Source organism: Sarcophilus harrisii, chromosome 6, assembly GCF_902635505.1.
Source record: "Sarcophilus harrisii chromosome 6, mSarHar1.11, whole genome shotgun sequence".
Taxonomy (NCBI): Eukaryota; Metazoa; Chordata; class Mammalia; order Dasyuromorphia; family Dasyuridae; genus Sarcophilus; species Sarcophilus harrisii.
The window spans coordinates 175,935,254-175,946,254 of NC_045431.1; the positions used below are offsets into that span (position 1 = coordinate 175,935,254).

The 11,001-nt window shown below is 42.4% G+C and overlaps 1 protein-coding gene across 1 annotated transcript in view; it reads left to right on the forward strand.

Moving 5' to 3' along the window:
* Positions 1-8,145, forward strand: part of GTF2E2 (general transcription factor IIE subunit 2) — a 93,686-nt gene extending 85,541 nt beyond the window's left edge. Inside the window, exons 7-8 of the mRNA XM_031941462.1 lie at positions 4,231-4,346; positions 6,339-8,145. Coding sequence (XP_031797322.1) covers positions 4,231-4,346; positions 6,339-6,458 — 236 coding nt within the window. The 3' untranslated portion in view covers positions 6,459-8,145. The remainder of the gene's footprint in view (positions 1-4,230; positions 4,347-6,338) is intronic.
* The last annotated feature ends 2,856 nt before the right edge of the window (positions 8,146-11,001 follow it).

Here is an 11,001-nt window from a genome sequence, read left to right on the forward strand (position 1 = left end):
ACCTCTGTGCCAAGCACTGTGCTTAGTGCTGGGGGTGCAGAAAGTAAAGTTGGGTTTTGTGGGCCTCATGTTCTGATCGGGAGGTAGCATACATGAACAGTGCATCAGGTAGAGGAAGTGACAGGGACTGTACCTGCAACTAAGTGGAGGACTGGAGTGTGGAGAGTCTTGAAGTTGGGAGACCAACCAGCAGGCAATATGATATGAGGGCCTGCTCCAGGATGGTGGTTTGTGAGCAGAAAGGGGACAGAAAGAAGAGTTATTGTGAGGAAAATAATAATGAGACTCGACACTATATTAGCTATCTGAAGTGAGTGGGATCAGGCAATTAGGTTGATACTAATGTTGTAACCTAGGTTTTGGAAAGATGGTGATATACTTGAAAGTTCAGCATAATTTAAGTCAAGGCCAGTTTGGATGGGAAGTTGAGTTCTGCTTTGGACATACTGATTTTTTAGATGCCTTTTGGACATCCAGTTCAAGAATTTCAAGAGATAATAAAAACTGGCGTTCCAGAGTGAGGTTAGGACTAAGATGTATGGATTGGGTAATTGCCTATATGGAAATAATTGGACTCATGAATAGTAGTGAAAGCATGAAGTGAGGTACTATAGAAGGAGAAAAGAAGAGGGTCCTGGGCAGAGACTTAGGGGATAAATTTGGATACTGATCCAGCAATGGTAATTAAGCAATGAATTATTCAGGCTGGTAAGAAAAGAGCCCAAGAGAAGAGTTTCCTGAAAGGGTAATCAGCGTGTGAGGGTCTGCAGAGAGCTGAAGTTGAAAGAGGAGAATTATTGAAAAAAGGCTGTTAATTTGGCCATTAAGAGGTCATTGGTAGCTTTAAAGGAAGCACACCAGTTTGTAGACACAATGAACATGTCTGCTTCCTACTTGACTTTATAAGAAATTTGGGGTGAACAAAGCAATATTCTTATTTCTTATACATTTATCACTTTTCTTTTATGTCTTTAAAACTCAGTCTTTGTTCCTCACCTTTTCATACATCTCTGTGTCAGAAACATATTGCCTGATTCTGTTCCCCCACCCTCTCCTTGAAAATGAGCACAGATTCTATTCCTTTTATTAAGCATCCTGATATGTGCTAAATACTATTTTAAGAGTCTTCTGCTCCCTCAAAAGTACTTTAACTTAATCTATTTAACAGTGAATACTAAGTTCTATTGCAAAAGGGAAAAGGGATGTAATACACATGTTCCAGGATTTGGAGGGTTTACTTTATTTTGGTTTTTGGTTTTGGTGTTTTGGCAGAAGTCTGCCAGTTTTACTAAGGGTTGAGAAAGTTGTTTGATGGAATTAAGTACGAGCTTTGGCTGCATAACCTTTGAAAATAGACTACTGGTGATAGAGTACTCAGCAGAACTTAAAAGTAGAGTAAGTGTTTCTTCTTTTAAAATTTAAATAATTGTTTTCAGATAATGAAAAACACCTCTCATTCGTGGGGTGGGAAAACAAACTATAAAATCCTTGTACTGTATGTGCATAGTCAAACAAAATGTCCAAAAAGCATGTATACTCCTCTCTTTCAAGGGGTGGGGAGGGGGGAGAACTAAGGAGTGGGGGAGAATATATTTCAGTATGACTCATTTATAATCAAGAGTCGTTATCTCATTGGTCAGAATTACCTATCCCCTCTTTCTAAAGAAAAAGAGTGTGGTGAGAGAGGAGAATTGTCAGTCCTAGATTAGATACAGCTTGCTTCTAGTCTCCTGCCCCTCTTCTTTCTTCCCCACCCAGAAACCTAGTCTTTTATTTCTTTCCTTTTAAGCCTCTCTTCACCTTCTACTCTTGTGTGATTAGTTTTTTGGGGCTTATGACTAATTTCTCTCTTCATCTAATCTTCCTCTTATTTTCCCATTTCCTTCTTTTCCCTTTTATTCCTCTTTCTCTGTTGAATGAAATTTATTTCTGCACCCAGCTCTTTGTGTGTATGTGTATGTGTGTTTGGCATTTGTATGGTCAGGGATGTGTGTGTATGTGTGTTCTTTCTTCCTTTGAGAAGTTCTAACGAAATTCAGGTTTGTGCTTCCTCATTGTTTTGTAATTCAATGAACATTACTTGCACATCCAAATTATATGAAATAATTTTTCCCCCTCTCCAATATTCCTTTCCTCTTTCTTTCCTCTTTTAGGGTCATTAACACATAAAAAGAAAACTATTCCCAGATTCTTTGTTGTATTAGATTCCCTCAAGACCCCTGATGAATATAGGAGTCTAAGGGGACACATGAATCATCTCCCCACATGAGAATGTAAATAATTTATCTTTCTTTAATTCCTTGTGTGATTACTCTGTTTAAGTTTATGTTTTTATCTTTTTTAATTCCTGTGTTTATATTTCATATTTTTCTGTAGCTCTTGTCTTTTCATCTGGAATGCTTAGAAACCCTTGATTTTATTAAAGAACCATTTCCCCCCATGGGATTATACTTTTGTTGGCTAAGTGAATCTTGATTATAAGCTTTTATCTTTTTTTCCTTCTTAGAGATTGTATTCTGAGCTCTCCATTTCTTGCTAGTTGTGCCCACTAAATCTTGTATGAACCTGACTGGCTCCTGGTACTTAAATTTATTCATTCTGGCCGATAGTTGTGGTTTGGTTCAGTTTTTGCTTTCCTAGATCTGACTTTCAGTTACAATGTTTCTGGAATTTTCATTTGGTCCCTTCAATAGATAATTGGTGAATTCTTTCAATTTTTACTTTGCTTACTAGTTCTAAGATACCTGACAAATTTTGTTTTATACTTTCTTGAAATATGTTATTTAGGCTCTTTTTTTTTTCCATAGTTTAGAGGTTTTTCAACAATTCTTAATTTACCTCTCCTTGATCTATTGGTATGGAATACCTTATAAGTCATTCTTTTTTCCAACTTTTAAATTTTGCTCTTTAATATTTTTTGCTTTTTCACATAGTTAAGTAATTAAATTTTACTTGATCCATCCTGATTTTCAAGAAGTGTCATGCTTGGGTATGGCTTTATGATTTTTTGTTCCAAGCTGTTGATTCTTTTTCCAATTCTTCTATAACCCTTATTTTGTTTTCATCACTATGATACTTCTTTGGGGGGGCAGGGGGGGCGGGGAGAGAGTGTTTGCTCATTCTTCCATCCTTACTTCCTACCTTTTTTTAAATTAGGGCCAAGCTCTAAACACTAATAAAGGGAATGGCTTAGAATGGACTTGTTTTGTGTCTTCTTCCTTTTTGCTACTGTTTTCCTTGGGTTATTAAGTGTGTTGTGCTATATTCTAGGGTCTCAGGGCCAGTTCAGGATGGGGATCTACAAGCTTTTAGTGTTCTGAAAACAATCTCATACAGGCCTAGTAGGGACTGCTGCCCTTCTAGTGTGAGTGCGAGAAGGTTCTGACATGCATTTGGATCTAAGCAACATTGCTATGGGCTTGTCTTTGATTGGCATGCCAGTAGACTAAAGCTGTCTCCAGATCTTGTCAGGCAGCTGGAAATTCTGCTGGTTCATAGTAATAACTGGAGATTTCCCTTTGGTTTGGGACTCCTTCCCTCTCTGGGCTGGATGTGGTTTTCCACTACTCTCCCAACATCAGAGCTGCACAGCTGGTACTTACTTTCATGCTTAACCCTTCAGATATGGCTGAGGTCCCACTGATACAAATTGCCCTTGATTACCACTCATAGTTGGAAGTTTCTTCCTTTATTCCATATAGGTTCTGTGCCCCAGCATTGGGTGAGCAGCAGAACTGCACCTGTTCCTGCTCTCTGCCCAAGGTCAAGCCCTTTGGATTCTGCCAAACCTCTTCCCATGCTGTGTGGGAAGTTTCTACATGTGTCCCTGGGTTGACCTCATCTCCTTCTGCTAGCTTGGATTGGAAAAATAACTTACTGAGGGTTTTTTTCCTTAGATTTCCTAATTAGAATTTAGTCTGAGCTGATTTCTAGATGTAGGGAAGGGTATGGTTTCTCCCTTATCTTCTGCCATTTTGGATAGTTTCCTGCAAGCATTTCTTTTCTAGAGAACCAAGATTTTCCTCACTCTGGGTTCTTTTCTGTTTTTCTGTTCAAGTGTCCTAATTTGTAGATGTTAGAGACCTATCAATGCCTCTTTGTTTCATAAAGAAATATTTTATTTTAATTTCACCTCTGAACTAAATGATTGTCTGAATCTTGATTTTCACCATGTCCTGGATATAGCCTGCAACCTCTGGATGTAAAATGATGCTTACTTTGTTCATGCAGAATTTCAGAAACTTTGGAGGAGCATCACTGTGGATTCTATGGATGAGGAGAAAATTGAAGAATATCTGAAGCGACAGGGTATTTCTTCTATGCAGGAGTCTGGACCAAAGAAAGTGGTATGTATGATCCAGAAGTAGTATTTCAGTAGCACTGAATCAGGTGGGTTTTTGGTGGAGAAGCATCAGTGAAGGCTAGTTCATGTCCTCCAAAAGGTATTTTAAAATGTTCTCTGGAGAAAGTAATGGATGGATGGATAAAAAGCTGTTTTTAGCTACTTGAAGCCTCTTCATGTCTGACCTCATTGCCCATTATGCCCAGGAATGGAATTACTAGATTACAGCTTCATTGAATTTTCTTCCTTGATCTTGGATAGTTTTCTAGAATAATTGAGCCAGTTTGTACCTCTGCCAATAATAGATTAGTAGCATCACCCAAAGAATATTACTGTTTTTTTAAAAAATGATACTTTGTTTCAGGGATAGGTTTTTCAAAAGTACTAGGCAGTATCCCAAGAACCACCCAGCCCACTTCCCCCTTGTTTTGATTGGGGCCCAGATGATTATCTATTGGACTGAAAGATGAACTCATGATCCCTTTGTTGGCCTTATTTTCACTAGCTGTTTGCAAGAGAGCAAGTGATTTTGTAATAAAACAGAAAGAAGAACAATGAAAGGTAGTTTGCTCCCATCAGCACATTTTTTCATGTCTGTAAATATAGAATGTTTCCTTTTTTGTTGGTTGCCATGTCTGTGATGTCTCTTCATGATGTGGTGCTCTCATCTCTTAAACATTTTCACTAGCCTCTCCATTCCCACTTTGATTAGGAGGGTATTGGCATATGCATGTGTCTGGTGGTCTGACTTGGAGGGCCTTTCTTGACCAGGCTCAGCCCACATCCAAGGCACAACCTTAAACCTGTGTCTCCCAGGGCAAGAGGCACCAGTGTACTTGCCTCAGGGCCCTGCCTAGGACTGACCCACTGAATCCTGTTCTGAGCATCTCTAGTGTGGGAGAGCCAGAGTTCACAGTGCTTAGGCCTTAGCTCCAAGAATTCAGGGTCATCTGTGCACAACAGTGAGGCATCAGAACGGAACCCATGCAGCTGCTGCCATACATTTGATACCAGATTGTATGGATGAAGGCGCTGTGCAAAGGCAGAGGCATGCCAAGTACTGATCGCTGGGGAGGTGTAACGTAAGGAGACCCATCTTTAACCAAGGGAAAAACCTCCTTGGTGAGTCTGACAGGGGAAGGAGGAAGAAAACCAAACTGACTGCTCCCCCTGGCCAGAGTGAAGGACAGTGATTCCCCCAGGAGCATGCAGCTGAGCCTGGCGACCTGTCAGCTTCATTAATATGTGTCTTGTGGGTGATTACCTGGCCTACACTGCATTACATTTAGGAAAGGGTATAGGGCTTCCAGGATTCCTAAATGCTTGTAAAATCCTCTTTCTCAAGAACCAGTCTTCACGGAGGTCATGATATGGCCTACATCCACAATCTCAAAGAATCAAGTTCACACCACAAGCCTTAGGGAGATGTGTCATGGGCACAGGTAGACTGTGTAAGTCAGAGCAGGAAAAGCAGAGGACAAAATGATAAGAGGAGGAGAAGGGTACATCCTAGTGTGAGAATGAGTGACATGTCATGTGATGTAATGGATGACCCAAGAGATGAAACAATAAGAAGTAAAAGGACCAGGCTGAGTTCATGTAGCTCATGGGAGTATTTATGAGCAAGAAATAAATATATGGGAAAGGCAGAGGGAGTCCCTGCTACCATACACTCACAGTACCAGAGGTCAAGGTACCAGCAGTCAAATTGCTCATACCTTTAACTTCATCTTTTAGTGGTGGAAAACAGGATGTTCTGATTGGCTCTTCCTCCACTTCTCTGGCTAATTCACTCTGGAGACCTGGTGTATCCATTATGTCATGTAGACTAGTATGTCTTTCTCTAAAGAGATCTAGCCCAGGAGCTTTCTGAGAGACAATGAGATGGAGCACAGTGGCTCTCAAGGCTAAAGGGGATTCCTGAGCAGACTCCTCTTCCACCTCAGGTTGCCTGCATGCTAATGAGAGCCACTGTCAATATCCATTTTTTCCACAGGCTCCCATTCAGCGGAGGAAGAAACCAGTGTCCCAGAAGAAGCGAAGGTTCAAGACTCACAATGAGCACTTGGCTGGGGTCTTGAAAGATTACTCTGACATTGCTCCTGGCAAACAGTGAGTGGTTTCTCTTCTGATCAGCTGCATTCACAGAGGATCTTGACTGAGGATGCTCAGACTGGTGTTGGCTGGCAGACGGCCCCTCTTCTCTGACTGTGGAGAGGAAACAACTGTTTACAGAACAAGTGTGAGATATCAGCCTTCTCCGACCTTGCTCTGATTGATTGACTGCAAGGTAATTCCCTTGGGTTTGTTCACCTTTGAAAGGCATGCCTGCTGGCATTGTCAACACCTGATGTTTAACTGCTTCTGCTCATGGTTCCTTTTCCCCTTTTGTTTTTAGAGCAAGTTTGCAGATAGAATTGAATGCAATGTGTGTTTATTCTAAGAGAACCTATTTATAATAAAATCATTGTAGAAACATGTTTGAGGGAGTAGTGAATTCTGTTTGTTTATTTTTTTCTCTTCAGCATTAGTTAAACTCTAGGAAGGTTTCCCATTTATGGGGAAACTTCAGTCCTGGGAAAGCCTCATTGTCCGGTCCAATTTGAACAGGACAGTGACCCAAGCACTGCCGCTTGTTGGAAAATTAAAGCAATAAAGACAACTTGAAGGCATTGCTGAAACCCTTGGGTTATATTTCCAAAGGACTGGATTATTAGAACCACAGCTCCCTCAGATGTTTTGGGCTTAGGACTTCATGGTCTGATTTAGCATTGTCTAGTCAATGATCACTGTGTCCAGTTTTGTATCTAAAAAGAGTGGTTCCCACTAGCTGGATGGTGGACACCACCCTTGGGCAGGCTCAGGGGTCCCTTCTGCTTTGTGGCTTGACCTCACTGTTCCTACTTTCCTTGTGGATTCTTCTTTAGACTTTCTCCTTGGTCTCTGTTTTACTAGTCGTGGCCCTGCTTCCAAGTACTGTTAATGAAGCTTTTGTGGGCAACGATGCTATTTGCGATTCCTAATGATACACAAGGAGATGACTGATGAAGAAGGAAGGAATTTGAGCCACTTGTAAGAAGACTTTGGTTTCTGTGGCCCTCATTCAAAAGCCACATGCCGGTGCTCTGTACCGCAATTCTGGTGACAGGGTATGACTAGGATTGCCACAAGTCACATCCACTTCCTGGAGTGTGCTGGGCTAAGTTCTCTTGTACTGAAGGAGAAAGTGGAAACGTTCTGGACAAATGACCTTGTGTTTATATGAATTTTCTGAGCTAAACAAAAGCAGGAATTTAACATTCAGGTTTGTATGGGACATTGAATTAGTTAACCACATTTTCTGTAGAGACAGCATAGCTTAATGAAGAAGGCACCCAAACTTTTGTAGTCATTCCACATGAAGAATTTGTACTGGAAGCATGCATGAATCCCAGAACTGTAGATTTAAAGATGAGTGGAACCCCAAAGGTCATTGAATCTTACCACTTCATTTTGGTGAAGGTGATTTGGGTTATGGGTGACAGAGCCAGCATTCAAACCCAGATCTTTGAACGCTAAATCTCTGCATACTGTGATAGTTTTTCTTGGTTCAAAGGAAGCGATGACAATTTTGTATTTTGTATGTATTTTTCTTGGGTTTCTATTTTTTTATTTTTTAATTTTAAATTTAACAAGCATCAAAAACACAAAATCGATATACAAAGCGAAACAAAAAAAGATGATTGTTCATGAAGCCATGAATTATTGCATTCCATATGCTTTTTTAAAATGCAGATAATAAATTTAACATTACTTTCGAAGTGGTCCTCCTTGTCCTTCCTTTCTTTTGAACTTCCTTCTGTTCTCCATGCCTTTTGAAAATGTTTCAACAGCTTTTCTCTTTTTTTGTTTGCTTGCTTGTTTTAGGTGGAGGTTTTTGAGGGATGAGGGGAGCTGTCACTACCTGGTTACCCCCACTCTCATCAACTTCTCCCCCAGTTAAAAACAGACAAATAAAATATTCTAGAAAGAAGTGATCCATGCAGAAATGTAGGTGAAACCCATTGTGGTTTCTCTGTTAGGAGGGGGGGAGGGGAAATGCTTCATCTTAAACCCTCTGGAGATACAGTTGGACATTGTTCTAATCAGATTTATTTGCACCTATCTTTTAAAATCAAAATACCCTTCCAAATACATGACTGTGAAAACATTGCTACAGAAGGATTCATTTGCATCCTATTTAACCTGACAGTTCTTCTCTTCGAAAAGGTGAAGCATTTCTGTGTTGTTCAGGTTGACCCCCAGGGAGGCTCTGCCAGCTTTATGTTGCATCCCCAACTGGTGGTCATCCAGATAGCCGGTACCCTTCAGACCACAAGGAACAGCTCCATTCCTCCTGTGCCCAGACAGTCTCTCTGTCCTTTGTAAACCCTTCCATAGAAGATGAGCCAGTCCAACCTCTTATTTTAGAGATAACGTTTTCTAGAGGGACTGCCTACCATCGGTGAGGTCATGAAGGCAAAACTGAGCTTCACTCAGGTGCCCCCCAACTCCTTGGCCTTTTCCCCCTTTTTTCTCAAAATTTCACAACCAAATCTAATCCTAGAATAGAATCTGTAACACACTTGAGGTGGTTTTAAATAAGTTGGCAAGTGGAAACTGATTCTTCCACGGAGACATCTTGTCCCTACTGTCGTATTCTGTGTCTTTATATCTCAGGGGCGTCATCTGGCTTTGCACAGGCTCAAGTCTTCTGAGTCCTGCCATCCACACAGGAGCATGGGGGGAGAGAGGACAAAAACAGAGCTAGAAGGGTGCCCTCAGATGGGTAGATTGAAAGGAACTGGCCCAGGGCCACGCAGATCGGGGAGGGCTCCTGCAGATCGGAGTGGGCTCCTGCAAACCAGGGAGGGCCCTGCACATTGGGGTGGGCTCCCGCAGATTGGGGTGGGCTCCTGCATATCGGGGAGGGCTCTTGCAGATCGGGGAGGGCTCCTGCAGATCGAGGAGAGCTCCTGCAGATCGTGGAGGGCTCCTGAAACCATGCTGGTCCCAGGCCTGCCTACTTCTTCAGGAGCCTTTAGATTAGAGCTTGTTATCTGGGTCACAAAGGCCTCCTTGTCCTCCAGTTCACACACGCGTGCACGTACACGCACACACCCTCCTACACAGCCATTGGGCCCTTGTGTTTTAGGATGAAATCTAACAGATGAGGGCCTCCTCCAGTTCCTCTGGGTGGCGCACCACATTTGAAGCCCTGCAGCTACTAAAAGCTACCATTGAACTGTCCTTAATCTCTCCAGCCATTTGAAGGGTGGCCGACTGGAAAACTAAGCCTGAGCGCGTTTTTTGTGGATTTTTTTTTGAGCTGGATTAATAATTCATCCTGGCTGTTCCAGGCTTTCACAGGAGGGAGAATGTGCTTGAGCCCAACACATGGGGGCCGCCGTGGCTGTCGCTTCCCGTCAGTGCAGCTGAGTGGTGGTGGAGGCACAGGGGAAAGCAAGAGCATCCCACACCTGCTGAGGAAGTGCTCTTAAAAGGCTGGGGATGTGGAGGGGGGCCTCTGGCAGCCCATTACTCCCAGCTTTGCTGCTCGGATTCAGGTCACTGGCATTTCTTTGTTACTCGGAGGCTGCTCATATTGGACTTTCGTTCCCTGAAGGAGCTGAGCTATGCAGAGAGAGCAAAGCCCATTTCCTGGCTTTTTTCAACTAGTTGTAGTTATTTTTTAGGCAGACCAAAGACCTCCCCTCAGGACGGTACTTGAGAATGCCAAGGAGCACAGACATTCCTGCTGATTTGCAGGATGGAACACTTACGGGAGGCAGCTTTCAGCTTTCCTAGGCCCCCATCCTTGGGCTTTAAGATTGAGACCCGATAAGATTGAGTCCTCAATAAGTCTTGGCTTAATTTGATTCTTCCTCTTTCTCAAAGCAAATGTCCACATGCAGGGTATTGACGTGTCACTCTACTTTGTATCATCTGCCTGGCCGGAAGGTAGCTTTCAAAGACACAGGTTTTAGGAAGATGCACTATTTGGAGGGGACCAATAGGGAACGTCAGTTTAAGCATTGTTCCTGCTGTACAAGGTGATGGGCTTGACTTTGAGGGTGCAAAGTAGTTCTTGTACTCCCAGAATGTGCCTTCTCCTGGGAGGTACCAGAGGAACGGGGGGAGAGGGGGGGAAGGGGAGGGGGCACTAACAGCTGGATCAGAAAAGGTTTCTTGAGGACATGGCACCCAAGCTGAGCCTCGAAGGACACAATTCCAGAAGCAAGGAAAGGGGGGGTGACCTTCAAGCATGGAGGTAGGAGATGAAATGTTAGATTTAAGTGAGTTGGCAGGTTTCCCTGAATTCTGTTTTCCTTAAATCTCTCCTGGACTGGGATAATGCAAAATAAACTCAAATGATAGCCTCGAACCAAACCTTAAATGTCCTTAAAACAAAGAAACTTGTGTCTTGTAGAGGGAAGAGGGAGCCACTGTGTTTTTTGAGCAGGACAAGTGTTGCTTCAGACCTTTGCTTTAGAAACATTTTAATAGCTATTAGTAGAGAAATGGATGGGTGAAGAGACTAGAGAGAGACAGGCAGTTCTATTAATCATCTGCAAGTATATCCGCCCTTAAATTTTTCAACTCACCTTAAAACTTTACGTGCGCTGAGTAGATGCTGACAG